We start from the raw sequence: 21,674 nt of genomic DNA, 5'->3' as shown, positions 1-21,674 counted from the left end.
GCATCAAGAATCGCAAGATTCAGGATAAAGAAAAGAAGAAAAAGAAAGACTTCGACTCCAGCTTTCCTCTTAACAGGTTCTTTGTATTCATCTCACTTTGGGTTTCTCCATATTGGAATCAGTAGCCTATTTACAGAAGCCAAGTTTTTTTCTGATTACTTACTTTTTTCTTCTTCTTTTTATTTTTTTTTATTTTTATTTTTTTACAATTTTGTTCTCTTTAAATAATTTGTTTCTGTTATTATTATAATTATTATCATCATCATCATCATTTTTGTTTCTTTTTGGATTTTTTTCTTTTCTTCTGAATATTTCTTTCTAATATTCTGAGTATTTTTATGCTTTCCTGAATATTTGTTTTCTGTTTATCAGAATAAAAATAGAAAAAATTAATTAAACAAAACAAAACAAAAAACTTAGAAAAAAATAGGAAAACAAGAGTGTTGTTTTTGTTTTTCCAAGTGGATGCAATCCGCTTCCATACCCATTGAAAGAAATGACAAAAATAAAACTGGGCTATGTGGTTAGCGTGACTGCTCCACAGTTGAGAGGTTCTGGGTTCAAATCATGCATGGATTTTCTCTCGGTACACTGACTGGCTTCTTCCAGGGGGGAAACGACGTTTGACATGAAAAAGACAAGGAAACACAGTGCCCTAGTGGTTTGCACGTGTGCCTCACAGTCGAGAGCTTCCAGGTTCTAATTGTGCATTGGTTTTCAAAGGCCTACTTCAAAAAAGGGCAGCATGGTTCGCTTGTCTATCTTGACGAGGCGACCATGAAAATGTGCGAAGCAAGTCAGATGAACTCGAGATCATTTACTTCCTTGTCATCTCGCTCGAGTTGGGAAATTTGAACTTGGTCATCGATTCGTTTTGGTGACAATCGTGCACACAAGCGCCTGCTATTTCAACACGGGTGCGTAGACTTTTGCGTGTAGGCCAGAAGACACCCTTTGAACAACAGGAGACGATGGATGACCAAATTGCGGTCAGCGTTTGTTTTGACAACTCCTGCTACCAAAATGAAAAACGAGCCGGCGAGCGACGAAGTTGCCGTGTCTGCTCAGTCAATTTTTCTTACTTGTTTACGGTCGTCACTCGAACTCCGCTGTCAACCAAGCTAGCAATAGCATTAGCCATCGTTGTAGCACAAACACACTCATATACAAAAGAAGACAAGGCATATCACCAAGTTTGCTTTGGGTCTTGTGTGACGCAAGAAGCAAAATTAGAAACAACAAGCGAGGCCTTTAATTGTCCCATGGGGAGAAATCCACGTTTCCACTTGAAGCCCTCAAAAGTGCCGCTCATGTTGGTCATGATCGTCGTGTGTTCGTTAAGTTCAAAGACAAACGGCAGCTATTGTGTTAAGAAAGAAGGAAAGAAGGAAAGAAGGAAAGAAAGAAAGAAAGAAAGAAAGAAAGAAAGAAAGAAAGAAGGAAAAAAAGAAAGAAAGAAAGAAGGAAAGAAAGAAAGAAAGAAAGAAGGAAAGAAAGAAAGAAAGAAGGAAAGAAAGAAAGAAGGAAAGGAAGAAAGAAAGAAAGAAAGAAAGAAAGAAAGAAAGAAAGAAGGAAAGGAAGAAAGAAAGAAAGAAAGAAAGAAAGAAAGAAAGAAAGAAGGAAAGAAGGAAAGAAGGAAAGAAAGAAAGAAGGAAAGCAAGCAAGCCCTTTTGAGCTTGTCAGTTCGCGCCAAATGAGCAGCCTTTTCCTCACGTGGTACCTCATGTCATGCACTCCACCCGGTGGCCACTTTTTGCATTGCAGCAGTACGACCACCAGGAGAGAAGATGCTGGCAGCCGGGGGCCATTTTGAAAGACGCACATGCACATCCACACGGCAGAGCACAAGCGTGAGGCTTCTTGTTGTCTGGCGGGCGCGACAAACAGCGCACATGCAGACAGAAGAGCAAATGTAGAACATTGTGGTCGCAAAGCAGAGCAGCCGCCGTCTCTGAGCGTGAGTAACATTTGCATTGCAGTCGTTTGGGGGGAATGGAACACTTTTTGCTGATTGTTGCGCACGTTCAATTTTGAACATGCGCATAGTAATTGCTTAGAATGCTTTATCCATTCAAAGCACATCCTCTAGTTGCTGTTATTTATTCATTCATTCATTCTCCGAAGTGCTTTCCCGCCCTGACGCCCGTCCCTGCTGTCTTACAACCCCCCAACCTTTAAAAATAAAATATATATTTTTACATTTCCTGATCAAATACATTGACTGCGTCCCATTTGGGCTCCCAACACTTCATAAAAAGTGACTGTCAAGTCCAGTAAGCTCGCGCTAGCGCTTTCCTTGACTTCAATGAAAAATTCATTTTGTGTCACAAATCCGACTCGAAATACAAACTTTGTAGCACCTGAACAAAAGAACTAAGATGTTATTTGGGAAACGTGGGCACATTTTGTAGAACTCGTGAATCTGCACCGCAGTTAAGGTGACTTTATTCTGTTGCGCAACTTCACAAAAACACGCCACCTCGAATGACATTTCGACTGGCTGCTTTTAATTGTTGTCGATTTTGACCTGGACAGGATTAAAGGTAGCATCTTGGAGCTTTTTTGTTTTGTTCGTGCGCTCTAGAGGAGATGAACACTAATAATGTCATTTGTCCTGCGGGGGGTTGGGGGGGGGGGCATCATTCCAATTTAGCAGCCAGCCCCAGCAATTAACGAGGTGTTTCAAGACCCCCTAATTGGCCGCTTAATTGACCGTTTGGCGGAAGCGTGCTGCCCCCCCCCACTCCCCACCCCACCCCCATCCAAAAATCCCACCATGCACGACCATCATCCTCATCATCATCTCCCAATTTGGGGGTCCATCCAGCCCTCACCTAGCAGCCCCCCCTCCTCTATCTGTATCTCCCTCCCTCTCCATCTCCGTGTTTTATGTCTGCGTCACAACAAGTCGCTGGGAGAGAGACAGCCAGCGAGCCAGCGAGCGAGCGAGCGAGGAGGAGGAGGAGGAGGATGAAGATGGCGTCTCTGGCGGTTTGATGTACGCTGGCGGTCGCTCAGAATTAAACGGCAAAACCTGTCGGAAGCGTTGAGGTAAAAAAAACAAGCCAAAAAACACGGCGGCCGAGGGCGCAAGCTGGCTCACAGCTGCTCTTCCTCCTCTTCCTCTTCCTCTTCCTCTTGACTGACACTTGCACGCTTGCACAGGCAGCAAGCGGTGAAGATGACGACGACGACGATGATGATGATGATGATGCACACGCAGCCTGGCCACGGATCGGCCTGACCCCGACGGGAAGGAAGGAAGCTAGCAAATAGGAAGGAAGGAGTCGGACTTGAGAGAAGGTAGGCAAGTTTTGCTGCTGCTCAAAGTCGATTTGACGCTTTCACGTCCTTTCAAGCCAGCGAGTGCTCATCTTCGTCTTCTTGCTCACCTAAAAAAAAAGAAAAGTGGGGGGGGGGGGGCATGTAACCCCACTGACGACGTATCCAGCCAGGAGAAAAGAAAGGGAAAAAAACAGAGGGGGGATGTAAACACCTCTTCCTCTTCCTCTTCCTCTTCCTCTTCCTCATCTTCCTCCCGGCCATATCCTCTTGTCATCCAAGTGTTGAGCGCATAAATGGGATTTTCCATTTGCCCACTTGTGTGTGTGCGTGTGTGTGCGTGTGTGTCGGTGGGTTTAGGATGGGGGGAGTGAGCGAGGGGGATGACGTGCTGGCCAGATGGAGCGACGGGCTCCTCTACCTGGGCAACGTCAAGAGGGTAAGTGCTTCCTCTTGCTTTTGTTGCCGTCTGAAGGCTGTCGCTTTTTGTCAATCACCGTCCGACCGATCGATCGATCGATCGACTCACCCGCCCCAGGTCGACGGCGTCAAGCAGTGCTGCCTGGTCCGATTCGAGGACAACTCCGAGTTCTGGGTCCTCAGGAAAGACATCCACTCTTGTAAGGAAAAACTCTTCTCAGCTGTTGATTGCTTCCAGGGAAACTCCGGTCCCAAATGTCCTTCGCAAACGCGATATTCTGGGAAAAAAAAAGGAGATCAATTCATCCGTTTTCATCCGTTTTGTTTTGCACCTGTCAACTGAAATTGCCGTCAACGTGCATTGTGGTTGTCACGTAACCAAACTCCGAAAACAGGTGAATGCAAGACCTCAATTTTAGTCACCAGCAGAGGGCGCTATACGCAAGGCTAACGCTTGCGTATCATGACGTCACATATATTACGATAGCATATTCTTGCAAAGAACATTCTGGCCCCTTTTACGAGCAATTCCGATCCGCTTTGTAATGAGGACGCAACGTGTCGCTGTCGTGACGCGCACAAAACGGGTAACGTCACGTGACGCGGAGTTTGCGGAAGGAATTTCGTTCGTGTCCGTCGCCATCCTGGCGTCCTTTTGTGGCACTTTCAAGCATTTTCTTAACTGAAGAATTTCACATCGCCACTGACTGCTTTCTGCTCTTTCGTGTCAACCAATCGGTCGGATGCGCATCCCGCTTACGTCCACGTGCAGTTGGCGTTACTTTGCCTTCATTCCACAACCAACGCGATTCCGAACGGACGCAGATTGTCGAGGATTCGGTTCCTGTTTTGGTCGACAAGAAAGGTGTCCGAAAATCGGCAAAAACCGAGACGATTGTTCTCCAAAGTCAAAGCAGATGTTTGCAAATGTCTCATTTGAATTTGACACAAAGTCCGCTCACGAGCTTTCCTGCTCAGACGGTGAAATTTGGACCGTTTGAAGTTAAACGAGGTCTCAAACAATTCATCCATAATCAAAATGCTTGTTGATTTAATTAATCAATTAGTTGGCAATTAATCAATCGTTGCTCCTCTAATTTCATTGCCGCCCCCCCCTTTTTTTTCTTCAGTTGCAGCCGGTGTGGAGGAAGTTTGCTGTATCTGCGAGGCCCCGCCTCTTAAAGAACCCCTCGTAAATTGTCTGAAATGTCGCCACGGTAAGGAGGAGCAGCTCATCACGCGCCGTCAACTTCTTCCCGCGCCGACCTTGAAGATCTGACTGGGAAAGGAAAATAAACAAGGCGCTGTCATAAATGATCTATATGACCCCCCCCCGCCGCCGCCGCCGCCGCAGCCCGCGATTCCGTCGCCGCCGCGTAGGGAAGCCGATAACATATTTGGGAAGAAAACATTAGTAAAGGAAGATAAGAGGTGCTGAGTGGGAATCTTGATTGACGCGTGATTGATGGCGCGTACGTGTCCCAATACCCATCATGCTTTGCACCGCTGCTTTCAAGAAAAATGCTTGCGCTTCAAAGCATCCACATCCAATATAGACCCGCCTGAATGTCGCCGCCATATTGAATGTGGCAAAGTCGAGCCTGGCTTAAGATGAAAAGAAGCAAACGCGGTCAAAGTTGATAATGAACTGGCAGCCCTTTTATGGATCTATTTGAACCTTTGTAACCTTTCTGTGTGTCTGTCCGTTGAGAAGGAAGAAAGACAAAAGTGTTGATCATCGTTTGCCAAAGTTTGCAAATGTCTTCATTGGATTCAATGAAAAGACGAGCGGTCTCGTCTTTGCCTTCAATTCCGACAGTTTGAAGTTCGACAAGCTTTCCGAAACGATGATCAAAATGCTTGCGGGATAACTTGATAATCAATTACTTGTGGATGACGTGATGAGATGTCGCGCCCGCAATTGTACGTGCGCGACCGCAGCACGACAAGCGAGTCAATCGCAACCCGACGCTGAGCATCGCAATGCAAAGGCAGGAAACAAGATGAGATTTTGCCCGCTGACAAACATGGCCGCTGTCAGCTTGTGTGTGTGCGTGTGCGTGTGCGTGTAAACAAGCTGATAAATAGACCTCCTGCTCCCAAGACACAAATCGTGCCGTAAACGGATGCGGCTGCGCCGTTATTGCCGCTCAGGCTGCGCGTCAGGCAAAATGCGGCCAATGAAAAGCGTCCCGCCTCTCGCCGCAGGTTACCACGCCGAGTGCCACACGCCCACCATCGAGCCCGAAGCCGACAGCGAGTCCTGGATATGTCGCCAGTGCGTCTTTGCCGTCGCAACCAAGGTCGCAACGCTCATCTCACACGCTTGACACACCTGCACAAGCACATGACCAACAAAAACGCATTTCAGGTCCTCCTTGCAATATTTTGCCGACGCCCGCTTGGTTATTTTTAGGCTAGCGACTTGAAAGGGACAAAGAAACAGCTGTTATGGCAAATGGCGGCTCTTTACCACTGCCAGGACCCCCCCCCCCCCAAAAAAAAAGAACTATTATCTATTTTGGGTACACTGCGTCACGCGGTGGCTGCAGCTGTCGAATATTTTGCCGTTTCTATCGAATAATCGGGAATTTGCGTTCCTAAAAAAGACTTATTTGCTTGGTTAAAGCTGCTGAACGCAGAAAATGCCATTCCAGATGTCTACGGGCGCGTGTGGCCCAAAAAAAGAAATTGCACACTCACATCTGCAGACAGAGGGCGGGGAATTCGAACCCCAATCCTGCCTGAAAACTATTGGCCAAAGTCTTGCAGGAGTTCATCTACGCGTCAAAAAGTGTTTCCGTCATTAATGGTCAAATAAAAAGCCAATTGTAAAGATATTTTGGGGCCAATTGTTACAAAATGCAGCTTTAAAGAACAATTATGAATACAAAAAAAGACATTTTCAATGAAACTGCTTTTCATTTTTCGATCATCAACATTTAAACCGTGCTTATTTTGGTGGCCGAGACAAAGTGATGTCCGAATTCCAGCGGCAAAAACATGTTGAAAAATGAAGAGCAGGAAGAGCAACGGTCAGCCCGGCAACATCAAAGCGTGCGGCGCTTTTCAAACTCATCCAAAAGTCATCTGACGCTTCTCGCCAGCCATGTTCTGCTCGCCGCTAACGCTGGAGAGACGCTGCAGCCGGCGCGGTCAAACGCAATGGCAGGGAAATTGTCTCGTTTCAAACGGCCTTCATTGACACTTGAAGGTGATTTCAGGATTTCCAAAGCGGTTCAATATTCCGTCTTTGGAGAGTTTGTTTTCAATTTGGAAGCGATCGAACGACGACGTCGCTGCACATTCATGCACAAGCTAATGCTAATGCAAATGTTTTATTCCCGTGTCACTGTTTCCTGTTCAATTAACGGCAGATTTTTTTTCTAATTAAACAAGCAATCAAAATGGCAAACGCTTTTTGCATATTTTTTTTTTTAAACACTGTGTCATCATCCAGTGGGAAAAAGGACCGCGCTCATTTTTCTACGTCTTAAGATCACGCGTGCCGACCGAAGCTCCGCGGTGACGATCTTTCCTGCGTTCCAGAGAGGCGGGGCCATCAAACGCGGCCGCTTCGCCCGCCTCATGCACTTCATGAAGCTGCGGCTGCCCTATCAGCTGACGTCTTTGGATTGGGACGCGCAGCATCTGTCCAATCAGCAGCAGTGTTACTGCTACTGCGCCGGACCCGGAGAGTGAGTTGAGAAAGGAAATGAAATGCAAATGAAATGATCACGTAGGGAAAGCGAACGAATGAATGTTTGTCTTTGGCGACGTGCAGGTGGAACCTGAAGATGCTTCAGTGCGGAAGCTGCGGCCAATGGTTCCACGAGGCCTGCACTCAGAGTCTCACCAAGCCGCTGCTCTATGGGGACAGGCAAGTCCCGCCCCGTCCCGCGCATGCCGGCCGTCTCGGACGCTACGCGTTGTGCTAGCAGCGGAGCTAGCGCAATCGCTCACACGCCAAAATAATTGCATGATACGGTAAATGTTTTCGTATGGTTACAGCGGATAGGGAGGGAATCGGGACCGACCCGGCCGTCTCAAAAAATAATCGACGGCCGTTCAATTGCATTGGGAAAAAAATACAATCATTGGGAAAATTGGAACCGTTTACCTGGCATTCGGGATTGAGCAATTATCGACCCAGCAATTATCGTTTTGTTTGAAATGAAAGTAAACATTTCAAATTTCGGATATTTTGGAAAACTTGATTTACTAGGGAGCTATATACTTGTTTCAATTTGCATTGAACTTTTGAAGAGAGGTCCCGGAACATTTTGTTAACATTTGTAAATAAAAATGTCTATTGACTAAAACGTGAACATTTTGCAAATCGGACAAGGTTTTTTTTTTAAATTGATTCTGAGGCCAATATTTTCCTTTTCAGTGAACTTGAATATCGTTCATCGGCCTCCTTGACGACTCATCGCTATCCGTCTTTGTCCTGAAGCAAACATATCGGCGAAAATAATCGCTGCCTTGGTCAAAGCACTTGACTCCTCCCCTTTTGCCAACCACGAGAACGTATGACGTCGCGTTAGCGAACGGCACTGCGACGATCATGTTCAGAGAAAAGAAATCTCTGCTGCCTAATAAAAGGTCGCCAGCCGTGAAGTTACGATTGTCATTAGCCATCTGGGCCCAACGCCCGCCTCGACGCGGCGTTGTCAGCCGAGCCGTCGGGGGGCCGCGCTCGGCGAGACCTTTTGATTGACAGCTCGCGAGAAGGCCTTTTTGCTACGTCTGCCGGGCAGCCGATGGAAGGCAGAATCGTAAACATGCTCACGTACGTTTCATTTGCATGACCTTCAGACGACTGACGCAACACAATGTTGTTGCCATGTCAACCAGATTGAGGGTCACCCGCCTGATGGTTGAAATCGAAGACAAACAGCAGCGACTTGAGCGGCGTGATGATCATGTTGAGCGGCGTGATGACAAGCGCGCGCACGTTTAAGACACGCCAGGGGATGATTTGATCCCAATTCAACCTCACTATACGATAATGACCACAATATTGTGGGGAGGTTGGCAATATAGATACTGTATATATATACATATATAAAAAAGCTTATGATTTTGTATTTAAAAAAAAAAGCATAATATCATGTTTTTGTACATACAAAGAAGAACACTTACGCGTTGCATGCACACAATGTGAATCGAAACGCAAAAGTGCTGCGTTCCCCTTCATCTGGCTATTAGCATTTGTCTTAACCTGGAGGCAGGATTTTATTTTGAAATGCTTTGGTCAGAAGCATCAAAAAGGCCAAAACGGGTCACAATAGCGTCTCGGGGTTAAATGTCAGTGGCCAAAACATGCCTAATTAAAATGAAACGGCACTATTAAAGTCACCACCAGAGGGTGCTGGAACTGCACAAATGAAAAACAAGTTGGCCTTTTTAAGAGAGGTGCTGATTTTAATATCGGAACATGACGATGACGATGACGCATCTGTCGAGGAAGGACACATCCGCACGTGACTTCGAACTATTTTGTTGATTTTGACATTGTTGCAATATGCCTGGCGGAAAAAGAGCGGACCAGATTGAGGAGAAAAAGTCTTCTCTTGCAAATTCAGCAGTTGAAGAGACACAAGAAAAAGTTGGACGCTTTGTCGCCGAGGAACAAAAAGTGGATGATTTGGAACAGAATCTGCGTATCGACGATGCGATAGTTGCAGGTATCAAGATCAAACCGCGCCGAGAGCGAGAGCGGCGGCTGGCGCAAGTGCAGTTGACGCCGCCCAAACTTCAATGACATCATCATCAACGTTTATTAAGAATCGATGGCGGCGGGTTGGCGTGGCTTTTCTGCCCGTCAGCCTTCTTTCCGACGTCGGTGTTGCAAATGATGAGATCCGCGTAACGCGTAACGAGAAATGAATACAACGAAACCATTTGAATCATGTGACGTTGCCGCTCACGTGACGGCCATGTTGCTTTAACAGCAAGTGCAAACTGCGTTGACTTGAGCGCTTAGCGTGTTCCCTGCTTGAGCTCATTTCGATTTCGGGTTTCCTGTTTGCACTTTTGTGTTGTTGTCAAGCTTCACTGAGGTTTTCCTTTTTGTATGCGTTCCAGGTTTTATCACTTCCAGTGTTCCGTGTGTAACAAAGGACCGGAAACCGTCAAAAGACTCCCCATGACCTGGTGATGGTGGGAAATTTGCCGACTTGACCGCCCGCCCCAAGCGGCTCACCTTCTCCCTTTGCTTGTTTGTCTGCCATCCAGGGTGGACTTGGCCCACCTGGTGCTGTACCACCTGTCGCTGTGCTGCAAGCGCAAGTACTTTGATTTCGACCATGAAATCTTGTCCTTCACCAATGAGAACTGGGACTCGTTGCTGCTGGGCGCGGTACTGTGAACCCTCCGCTTAAAAGCATCATGATGAAATCGTGCGAAATGCTGCCGGCAGCTTTGCTTTTGTTTTTGCAAGCCCTTCAACTGTCGTTAAAGTCAAATTGCAAGCGTTAGAAAAGTGCAAACTGGAAAACGGAGCCATTAGGGGCCGACGAGCCGACACATTTATTCAAAGAGAAAAAGGAAAGGCATGATTTTGCACTCTTGTGCCACGACAGTAAACCCTTATTTGTGTTTACATACGTACGAACAACGGAAGCGCACAACTAATTCGTTCCTACAAAGTCATTGAGACCTCACAACATTACTTTGCTTTTAAATGTTGTACTTTTAATTCTGAGACGCACATTTTGTCTATGAAATGCTAAACGATACAAATCAAGTTAGCTTGCCTTAAAGCCAAGCTTATCGACTGAACAGTGACCTGAAAACCAAGGTACGTACCTCATCGGGACCTTGAACCCACGATCGTCCCTAATGGGCTCCTTGGCTCAACGGTGACCCCAAAAGCTTACCCAATGGGAACAGTCGAACCCAAAAAAAAAGACCCAACCGTGACCTGAAAACGAAGGGATATACCAAATTGGGAGCTTACGGGCAAGGTATGCGCTCAACAGTCGCCGTTCAATGTACAAATTCAACAGTGGGCTGAGAACAAAGTCGGAATTTTAAAACCAAGGCACGTCCCTTGTTGGGACCTTCAAAGATCGAATCTGGACTTTAAAATCAATGCGTGTACTGAGCAGTGACCCGGAAACCGAGACAAACGCCTCATCAGGACCTTAAAACCGAGATGCGCACCTCATGATGTTTTGCTCTTAATCTCGCTGCATGGCCCGCAGAACAGCTCAGCGCTGCCACCCGGCATGTTGTGGCACAACACGGTACTACGCTGAAGGCATGCAACACTTCATCGGGACTTTTTGCATGTGGATGAATTGAGTGATTTCGCACTCAGAAAATCCTTGGAATGGCAAGACTGGGTTTTTGTTGAAAGCATTTGATTTTTGTCTGCGTTGAGCGTTTGCCTTTTGTTTTGCGCAGCTCTCCGACACGCCGAGGCAAGAGCGATGTCACAACCTCCTCAACGCACTCAACTCCCAAAAGGACCGGTGAGACGCCGAAAAACTCCGACAACTGCTTATTATTTTAGAATAAAATCACCATGGGGAATTTTTTTTTCTTGTTGAACGTTCCCTGAATGGGAAAGTCCAGCCAACGCATGCTGATCCCTTTGTTATTTTGGCATCTTAAGGAACCCGGTTAACATACGTCGCCCCCTGGTGGTTGGCTGACGAGTGCTTGAGAAAGAGGCTTCATTACATATGCAGCAGAGCTCACGTTTGAAATGTAAATAATTGCCAACAATCAAGATGATGATGATGATGATTGAAATTTGATTGATTCCACATTTTCCATGAAGAAAAAAACATCTGCTGAAATGAGTGGCGAGCATTCCAAATGGAACTCGCGATGAAATATGAGACGTTGTTGAAGTTATTCAAGCAACTTTGTTTGCTCAAATTGTCACCAAATGAAGAGATTTTTCCTTTGCAAGCTCCTCCTTCCACAAGTCTTCACACGCGTCACTCGCACAATAGAGAAATATCGATTTCCTTGCTTTCCCATTCGGCAACTTCAACTGTCGAATTCCATATTTCAAACAGTCAACAAATTCCAAAGAATTTCGGTTGTGCAGAAATGATTTTTGTGAGGACAAACGGCGTCGCTGAAATGCATTTCCCGCATCCGAAGAGGAGCAGGCTGACTTTGTGGTTTTCTTGCCACAGGTTTGTCTCTGGGAAAGAAATCAAGAAGAAGAAGTGTCTTTTCGGGCTTCAGGTTCGAGCACCGCCCCCGCTGTCGTCCGATTCGTCGCCCCTCATCACCGATCCGCCCATCAACATCTCCCACAGCAGAAGGTCAGCATCTTATTTCTTGATTTAGATCAGCTAACAGCGCGTTTCCGCTCTTGCTCATTGTGTCCACTGGGGGGCGCACTGCCGACCACCTAAATGACATTTGAGCGGCATACCTGGTATCGGTGCTCAGTGCTCACGCGTCCCCAGTTCTTGATCCTACATCCGAGATCCTAACATGACTCATCACATCATAGAAACGTGTACGATGTGATGAGTCATGTTCGTCGCAGTCTATTCTTGAAATGGCAGCATTTTTGTTAAGAATTTTCAATTTGCTCAAATCGTCTGCGTTAAGATTATTAATGTATGGATATGAATGTTTTCTAAATGTAACTGTTTGCCCCCCCCACCACCACCAAAAAAGGGGGAGGGGGGATGGAATTGTGTTCCCCCCTAGCTTTTTAGGCTAAATAAATCAATAAAATGCTCCGACCCACTTGAACTCAAATTGGGGTGAAAGGCCAAGTCAAGTGAGTTTGACATTTGTCCTGTTGGATTTTTTTTCTTTTGGTGAAAGACAAGAGTTGACATTCCAGCGTGCGTATTTTTTTGCCTCGAACCGTCGTCCTATTGAAAGCTGCTCTTGCGTGCTTTGACCGTCATGCCGTGTAGAAACAAACAATGACGAGACTTCAACAAATAGCGGTTTTCCCGTCACGGCTCAATCAGTTTTTTTTTTTCTTTTTGCATGGGTTCAGTGTTAAGTGGTCACCTAATCAATATAATCAATTCAAAAATAGTCATTTCAGGAGTGAGCGGCTCGTCTTGCTCATTCATAACTTTGAAAACGTCGAATGTGCCTAAATGACAAGAAATTGTCAATCCATTTTTCATCTTCACGCTTGGGTGATTGATACACAAAATCCGAGGATGTCTTTCTTCTCCCCCCGAGGCCGCAGGCCACATCTCATTAGCATAGTAATGAATGTGTGTGCGCGCGCGCGTGCGTGTCGATGTTTTTCCATTTGGTGTGTTTGCGTTTCAGCCCGCTGTCGCTGCCGTGCCAGAGGAGGCCGCCTGGGCCCGAGTCTCGTAAATCAAAGCGCCGCATCATGGAGACGCAGGTCAGTCTGCCCGAATAAGCCGCCAATCGGTCCAACGGCGCTCGCTTCGCGGCCGCGGCTCATGCTTGATGCGTGGCGTTCAAAAGAGTCGCACGCAATATTCAGCCAAGAACATGACAACGTCAAATAGGTCATACTACCGCACATGCTAATTAGCGATTGCCGATGACAATGAAGTGGAATCCAAGCGTTTACTGCCATTGACGATTATATTTGTTTTTTAACAGGTAGGCGTGGCAGAAGGTTAGCTTAGCAGACTTCCCGTGTTAGCTTCCGGTTGACGGCTTGATGGTTTGAACTTAAACTTGCTCAATAATGTTGTTGTTGTCTGCCAACCTGTTTTCTGGGTTTTCATTTTTTCAAAATAAAAGGTTCTTTCTATATTAGGCATGGAAGGGGAAGGCGGTGTCCCGCTCGATCAACGCGGGTCGACGCGCTGACTTGAAAGCAAATGACGACGACGTGACGTGATTTTGCTTTGTCTCTGGCGTCCAGGCTTGCGCGCCGCCGGTTTCGTCCAACCCCATCGAGCTGCTGCCTTGTTGCCACGGCTACATGGGCGGGGACGGCCTGTACGCCCCTGCAAAGTCCGAGGAGGAGCTTCACCTGAGGTGACGCGCGCTCACCTTTGCATCATTTTGGCGGCCGGTGGGGTCACGGGAGGGTTAAAGGGTCACATTCCACAAACGCTTTCCCCGAAGGCAAGTTTGGAAAGATTTCCTGCGAGGGCCGACCGTAAAAGTCGGGTCTCGAGTCGTACAAGAACTCATTGAAATTGGGCCCACAAGCAAAGGTTTTCAACGTACCACCGTTGTGCTCATACGTTTAACAACTGTAAGTGTAATAATAAGTATAGCAAAAGCAAGACAACACCGAAATAAAAACATTTCCATTCAAATTGCAAATTAAGTGCAAATCTGTATGATTCTCACTTGCTAATATTTATTTATTTCAATGCATTTTAACATACGGTAAATTGCCTTCATTTAAAAAATATTTAGCTGTATATTGCAATTATTTTGGGACTTTTTTCCATCTTAATCAGCTTTTAAGGGTCAAATTTGAACATATCCATCCATCCATTTTCTTAACCGCTTGCCCTTAGAAGGGTTGCTGGAGCCTATCCCAGCCGGCGTCGGGCAGTGGGCGGGGTACGCCCTCAACGGGTTGCCAGCCAATCGCAGGGCACACAGACAAACCACCATCCACACTCACAATCACACCCAGGGACAATTTGGAGTGTTCAGTTAACCTGCCATGCACGTCTTTGCAATGTGGGCGGAAACCGCAGCGACCCACGCAGGCACGGGCGAGAACACGCAAACTCCACCCAGGAAGGCCGAAGCCCGGACTCAAACTCACGTCCTCTGCACTGGGAGGCGGACGTGCTAACCAGCCAACCGCCGCGCCGCCCCAAATTGAACATAGTCAAATAAATTCCAAAAATGAAGAATTTTTTTTGCACTGAATCTAAAAAGTGAAAATCAAAGTACAGCAAGTGAAGGTATCGACTGCCAATATTGTTCTGTCTGTGTATAATTGACGGGCAAACGTATTACAAATAAAAATGTCAAAAAATTACCTGAAAAATGATCAAACAGGAACATACCATCAATAAGTGTTTCATGAAAAAACGCCCCCCCCCATAAAAACAAACTATCCATGTATTTGACATCCATATAATAATTTCACCACAATTCAATTCTTTAGGGACATCAACAAACGGGGAATGAAATAGTTCATGAACTGCGGGTAACCAGGAAATAAAAAAGAACTACAAAAACGCGGGCAACCAGCCTGGGGCCAAAAGTGCAATTGCACCGAGATAATAATCAATAAAGGTGAATATTTTCCAAATGCGCCAGTTGCCCCTGAAACAGGGGTCTTCAAGTCGGGTCCCCGAGAGCCCCGAGCGGGCCCGTTTTGATTCAAATAATCGGGATCGTTACCTGCTGATCATTCGATTGAGCTGCGTCGGATTTGCGGCGACTTTTTGGATTCGGTTTGACTTAAGTTGACGCGTGTCTAAAAGCAAACGTGACATTTGCCCGAGTGGTTGCGGTTGTGATCTTGCTGGCCTGATTGGGTTTCCCGTGCTTTCCCTTGCGCAGTTCTCCCCCGAAGCGGATGTACGCCTTCTACCACACGGCGCTCTCCAGAGGTCTCCATCACTGTAACAGGTTTTTGCTCTTCTGCCATCTTGATTGTTTGATGTCACGGTTCAACGATTCACAACTGACACGCAAAAATAACTATTTTGGTCATCGCTGAATCGACTTTTCCAAATGGCGGCAAGAAAATATTTGGCCATTTCTGCAGTCGTCCATCAAAAGCGGACTGATTGTGTTTGTGTCGAATCAGAAGAAGACGTTTGCAAACTTCTGCTTTGACTTGGGAAAGAACAAGAATCAACATTTAGCTGATTTTCTGACAGAGTTTGTCCATTTGGAATTGAGTCCCGGAATTGGTCATAAAAATTTACATTTTCTTTTCCTTGTTCACATTTTTGAAAAACAAAACAAGATAACGGATCCTGTTCAGGTTTTTGGTTGGGCTCTGGTCCATAACAGAAAAGGAAAACTGAGCCAATTTGTTTTGCCGCACAATATTTTCACAGCACGGCCCGTGACATCACTCGGCAATCCTGAAAGTTAGAGTCGTGCCCCGGACCAGAAGGCGCCTACTTCGCACCACGCCACTTCTTTGGCTGAACGACGACGTGTCCCTTCCACGTCATCTTCACAACCGATTCATACTGACTACAATTGTTTTCCATAAATTGATGATGACTCGGTTAGAGGTTCAGTCCATAACATTCTTCAAAGGAAAAATGTCCAAGATGGCATTCTTGATATCAGTTCGCTTTCGTGGACGACGACAGAAATGGGATTTGCTGCGGAGAGGCTGAATCGGAGACTTTGGACAATTTGAAACAAGCTGATTCACTGCCAGCCCAGTAAATTGCATTTTTTAAATTTTTGACGTTAACAGTCGTCAATGGCAGTGAATGAGTCGTTGCAAGCGATCAACGATCAAATCCATCATGAAGAAAATAGTTGCGGATTATCTTGATGAGTGGATGAATGGTTGTTCCTTCACTGCTTTGACTCCTCCCCCCAGCATGAACGACAGCTGCCGAGTAGCCCCGCCCTGCTTCCCGTACCCGCTGAACTCGGGCGAACACCTCCGCCAGCCGGGACACAAGCAAGCAGAGGCCATCCTGCTGCACGACTTGCCGCCGTACCCGCAGGCGGACGCGCTCGGCGGTGGCGGCGGCGGCGGCGTGGCCCGAGAAGGTGCGGAAGACGGGCCGCTTCCCCGAAGCTGGGGCGGCGGCGAGGCGGTGAGAATCCTGGCCAGGCGGGTCACGCCGGACGGGAAGGTTCAGTACCTGGTGGAGTGGGACAACGTGGGCTTGTACTGAACCCCAGGCACCGAGCCAGAGGCGGGACGGAGGATGTGTGAACATGCAGGTTGATCCCGGACGAGCTCGTGACTCCGATGTTCCTCAGACATTTGAAGCGTTGCCTTTCGGGGTTCCGCCTCCAGCCGAGCGGCAAGCGGGGCGCTCCACTTTCAAGCTTTACGAACCGCTCCAAATACGTCAAAAGCTGATTTCTCCTTTCTTGGACAGCGCTGCCTTGAGATACGAGTTCAATTCCCTCCGAGACGACGGTAACATTCATATCTCAAAGTGTCTTTCCTCATTGAAATGAATGGAAAAGGCTTTAGTCCGTCCCAGACGCCCCCCAAAGTCCAGGATAATACAGAGGATGGAAAGGAGGGTTTCTAAATCCTATTGCGACCGTGAACAAACCCTGACGAAACACATTCGGCAAACGTCGGCCGCTCAGCGTGACGCCGGCTTAAGTGGGTCACTCGTATCTCAAGGCACTTCTGGCTGATAACCAGTCACTGTTCACAACGTTTTTGGGACACCGAGGCCGCGTTCAGACTGCGGGCATATGTGACTCCAATCGGGTTCCTCCTCAAATCCGATTTGTCGGCCTGACTGTCCAGACTGTTTTTAGCGAGTGTCCAAATCCGATCTGGTCCTGTTCAGACTGAGCCACATAATTGACAGGTTTCTGTAGCAACGACGTCGAACGGCGGCCGGCGCGTGTCGTGTTTGACATCATTGTGGTGCTGATTAGCGCTCCGTACTTCCCGTTCCTCACAAGTGCGCTAAGAGGTTTTCTTTTCTTTTATTCCGGTTGCGCATGTGAGGAAGTGACGGGTTCGCGAGACCGGCTTCAGCGCAAGTAACATGAACTGTCACCGTATTTCCGGTTGAGCGTGAGCGGAGCCGACGAGGCGGCGGAGCCGTGAAAGCGTTTGACTGGCGAGCGTGCGAGGAAGCAGCCGGGCAGCGAACCCAGATTGAGATATCGGGATATTGAGACATTTGGTTTTTGCGCGTGTAGAGCGACGTCACGGACCGTCAAATCCGTTCCGAGCTGATCAAACTCGCATCCTGTCCAAATGGGATTTGAAACTAGCCCCGGCATGTGGTTTCAACCCGTCCCGCAAAAATGGCATTTCGTGTGCTTTGTGTGTGTTCAGGCTACAAAAGAGCCACGTTGACTTTCAATCTGGACGGGCTCCAAATCGGATTGGGCTGGCAGTCTGAACAAGGCCTAAAACCTGTTTCAACGACTCGCACTAATCTCGCGTCAGTTCATGAAGGTGGCGTTCGCCGCGGCCAGCTTACCTCACGCAGGGGTCCCCGCTCCCCCCCCGGCAATGACAGAAGCTGGCTTTGTCGGAACACGCCGGCAAGTTACGGTAAATAGTCTCTCCCATTTGAAAGTGGAACGATTGCATTGATTGGATTGGATTGGATAGCGAGGGTACGATGCAATGACTTCCTTGTTGTCATTTTGCTTCCATCTTGTATGAATGAACTTGACAGTGATGGAAATGTGGCCTTTCCTTTGCTTTCCTTTCCTTCAAAGACACATCTGTCCAACAAAGGATCCTCCATACGGATCTCCAAGCTGAAAGTGGAATGATTCCATTCCATTGCATCTTTTGAATCAAAACCAATTTTCCCATTCCGATTTTTTGTTAAACACGGGAGCGTTTCAGTCCCGACTCAAAAACAACCCGCATGGAAATGTATTGATCCAATCGATGGGAAGTTTACTGAAACGTTCACAACATTTAGTGTCAAAATGAAGACGATGCTTCCAGTACATTTTAGGGCCGTCCTCAAATTTCACCCCAAAAGTTCAAAATCACAAACTTTTGCTATTTCTAGAAAAAACATTGAGGCCATCAATAGAACGACAAGTGCAACAATGAATCCATTCATCAACAACTAACTGATGATTAATAAATCGTCAAAATGATCAAACTAATCGACAACGATTTCAATATGAACGAATCGCGGAGGCCTTTTTCAACTCAAAACGGTCAGAAAGTTTAGTCTCTTTGTGACGAATCTCCCATTTCTGCCGTCCTCCATCAAAGCAGACTGATTGTGTTTTTCCCCCCAAAATAAAATCATTTGCAAATGTCTGCTTTGATTTTGGAAAGCAACCGCCAACAATTTTCTGTTTTGGGCCAAACGAGGAAGTGAATCAGAATAAAGTCATGTTTGTGTATTTTCTGCACGGCCAACTTGAAATCGTGTCCTCTTATTGAATACATGAAAACTCTGTCTGCGATTTATTGATGAGTTGTAAAAAATAATTAACAGATGAATCAATTTGTACATTTTCAGCCCTAAAAACAATGAAATGAGAAAAAGCAAGTATGTGTGCCGTATGCTTTCTCCGGCCAGCAAAGAAAGGAGTTCACTGCGTGCCGTTCGGAGCCTCCAGTCCAAACTTGGCAAACTGAGGACTCCCCCCCCCCCCCCCTAACCCCCCAGCACTGAAAATCACCTCAAAGTTGACATGCAGTCCACTTATTGGATTTCGTCACTAACAAATTGTAGCTCGCTTAACTAATATTTGATAGATTTTTGTCATGCATTCATTTACAAGTGTCTGTTGTATGTACGTATTTGTCTTTTTTAAATTTCTTAAATTATTACTTGACTGCTGTTGCATTTGTCACAATGTGTGCAAAATTGGGTTGGACCAATCAGATCGCCTTGCAATAGAAAACAAATAAACAAAACTCTTGACATTCCAAATCAACAACAAATATTTCTTTTTGTTCTTTTTTCCTTTGTCTTTTTCTGGAGAGCTCAGTAACAACAAATATTTCTGTTGGCAGGAAATGACTTCACAATTTTTTTGGGCTCGACCACGATGACCAATCTTAAACAATAAAATTGAACGCAACAGATTTTCATCTTTGGAGTTCAATCTTTTATTGTCATATCGGAAAGGGAGGGATCAAGGTGCCAGTTTTTTTTTGTTTAAAAAAATATATATTTCCAATGTTTGTCATAAGACAAGTGCGTCTCTCTTTTGTCCAGAGGCAATCTTTTTTTGTGGGGTTTTTTTGCATTCAAGTTGCATCAGCCGATACAAACAAAGAAACAATGGCCAAGTGTCTTTGTAGCTTTGAAAAGGAATGTATATGTTTTCTAACGGTATGTTTGTTTGTAGCTGTCAAGTGCTTGTTTTAGGTTGATTGTTTCAAAAGGAGGGAGGGAGGGAATAAAGACGCACATCTTCTGGAACTGCTTTCTTTTGGAAGCCTTCGGTTTTTTGTTTTTAATTGTTAAATACAGGAGCAGTTGGTGTACTTTTAAAGAAGTTATCTTTCTATAAATACATGCAACTTGCAAGAACAATAATACACGTTTTCATACAGGCCTGTTGCTCTTCTTTCATTTGTAACTGGCGACCAGGGATGGAATGGTCGTCGTGCGCAACAAACAAACAAGCGATGGATGAGAGGCCAACGATGAATTTTGACCTTATTATTATTATCTGCACCCACACACTTGTGACCGTTTTACAATGTTTGAAAATATAGCATATTGTGTTTGGGGTGGCACCGCCACATACAGGTGTATTGACGGTTTATGTCCCCGCATTTTCTTCCAAAAACGAAATTGCCCGCAACATCTCCAATGGGCCTGGCGACAGACACTCTTGCAAGTGGGAGGGCAGACTGATGGATGCACAATAGCACTGATTGGATGACACTGTAGACAAACTGCTGTCTACATGGCAGGCTAGGCAGGAAGTACATCCTGTAAGTAAACTGTATTTAATGGGATTTGTTTATGTACTCTTAATGTTGTCTTTGTACACTTTTAAAATACCCAATTTTGCACAATTAGTTAATGACAAAGAAATCATTATATATATATATATATATATATATATATATATATATATATATATATATATAATACAATTTAATATTGAGCTAAAATGACTCAGTCTCGATTGTGCCTAAAATTGTGGCTTATTTCATTTGACAGTGGGAAATGTGCTGTTGCTACTTTTGACCACTAAGTGGCGACCACAATTCAACTTTTCAACCAAAGCTTGATGCTGCATTCTGGTTCCTCGGAAGAATTAATAACTCGTCCATAATGATTTATGTGTAATCATGACACATAAAAACTCTCAGCATCTTGTATTTGAAGCTTCATCAGATTTTTAAAAACACATCATTTATATCAAGGACCATTGCAAATCAAAACCGTATAAGTAGACCTAGCAGTCCTACCTGTTGAAGCTGCAGTGTCCCACGTCCGGTGAAGGCAACACGACTCAAAGAAAAAGACGCCATTTTGGCTCTTCGGTTTCTTCCGCCGGATGCACTTTCGTTTTCCTGTCAGTCGGCCAAACGCAGGCAAAAATGACGACTTCCGCCTTTTAAACACATGTAGAAAGCAAAGTGCCTTTTTAAAGTTGTTTTTCAGCCACTAGAAAAGTAGAAGAGGAAGAAGAACAATGTACCTGTTAGTGTGGCTCCTATCATGAAACAATTCGCCCGTTTTGCTGGCTCGGCAGCCCAAATGAGAAGGCGCTAATTTAATTAGCTCCTTTCAACAAGCGAGAAAGTACCTTCTTCCTCATCAGGTTAGTTTAGTTTTAACTGCTGGTAAAAATTACCAATTAAACACAAACTGTGTTAGCAGGATACTGTTAAAGCGGCACAATGTGAAGCTTGTTCATATTTTGTTGGTTAGTGTCGAAAGCAGCCGCCGCTTTAAAATCCATGCGCCTGCGCAGTTGGCTGCGTTATTCGGCATCCACTTGTTTTCTGGAAAGGACACGCCCCACTGCACGACCACTGCTATGATTGGCTGCTGCACTCAGGTAGGACACGCTTTACTGTTTTTTTTGCGCACAATACATTTTTTATTATAAATTTAAATTGATAAATGCCTACATCGTTGTTATGAAACTAAACTATTGCATGTTTTTGATTTTTGTTTTAAAAACTTAGTCAGAACAAAAACACAATCGCCAGGGTACAATGTTTTAATGGATTTTGAAATTGTGGCGTGTCTAATGGTCCTGATATTGTTTATTTTCAAAAATACAAAGAAGAAGGTTTTCAAAGTATGTTGACATTTGCGTAGATATAGATGCCATTTAGCCAATCATTGGTGACAATTAATACAGATTGTTTTATTTTTATTTTTACGGGCTTATAAGTTATGGTTCTATACAAATAAAAATAACGTCATGAATAT

At 45.6% G+C, this 21,674-nt stretch overlaps 2 protein-coding genes and 1 long non-coding RNA gene across 7 annotated transcripts in view; 2 read left to right on the top strand and 1 right to left on the bottom strand.

Moving 5' to 3' along the window:
* Window positions 1-1,774: 1,774 nt before the first annotated feature.
* On the top strand, window positions 1,775-19,360 carry phf1 (PHD finger protein 1). Of its 2 annotated transcripts, XM_086077515.1 has the most exons (17): window positions 1,775-1,957; window positions 2,909-3,051; window positions 3,166-3,303; window positions 3,643-3,721; window positions 3,821-3,902; window positions 4,833-4,919; window positions 5,911-6,005; window positions 7,252-7,400; window positions 7,487-7,582; window positions 9,793-9,861; window positions 9,943-10,066; window positions 11,116-11,183; window positions 11,862-11,993; window positions 12,979-13,057; window positions 13,553-13,668; window positions 15,169-15,237; window positions 16,178-19,360. In XM_086077515.1, the coding sequence occupies exons 4-17, from the start codon at window positions 3,644-3,646 to the stop codon at window positions 16,479-16,481; spliced, it is 1,548 nt and encodes a 515-aa protein (XP_085933641.1). In that variant the 5' UTR covers window positions 1,775-1,957; window positions 2,909-3,051; window positions 3,166-3,303; window position 3,643; the 3' UTR covers window positions 16,482-19,360. The 2 variants fall into 2 exon arrangements, with proteins under 2 accessions (XP_085933641.1, XP_085933642.1); XM_086077516.1 differs by lacking the exon at window positions 4,833-4,919.
* LOC147173050 (uncharacterized) lies at window positions 2,183-21,231 on the bottom strand. Its single transcript, XR_015095306.1, has 3 exons — window positions 20,932-21,231; window positions 20,699-20,844; window positions 2,183-3,980 (listed from the first exon to the last, which is right to left on the bottom strand). It is a non-coding gene; the product is annotated as an uncharacterized LOC147173050 (long non-coding RNA).
* The window catches only part of syngap1b (synaptic Ras GTPase activating protein 1b), a 73,534-nt gene continuing 72,056 nt past the window's right edge, over window positions 20,197-21,674 (top strand). Inside the window, exons 1-2 of one of the 4 annotated variants that reach the window (XM_086077496.1) lie at window positions 20,773-21,054; window positions 21,165-21,294. The gene's annotated coding sequence lies outside the window, so the exon portion shown is untranslated. Of the gene's footprint in view, window positions 20,216-20,772; window positions 21,055-21,090; window positions 21,295-21,674 lie in introns of those variants that run through there. The other 3 variants (XM_086077499.1, XM_086077498.1, XM_086077497.1) reach the window with 3 other exon arrangements.

The sequence above is a fragment of the Leptonotus elevatus genome, chromosome 6 (genome assembly GCF_054856555.1).
Source record: "Leptonotus elevatus isolate MCC_2025b chromosome 6, RoL_Lele_1.0, whole genome shotgun sequence".
NCBI classification, from domain to species: Eukaryota; Metazoa; Chordata; class Actinopteri; order Syngnathiformes; family Syngnathidae; genus Leptonotus; species Leptonotus elevatus.
The sequence above is the reverse complement of the archived record's forward strand: the minus strand, read 5'-3'. Positions and strand labels throughout refer to the sequence as shown.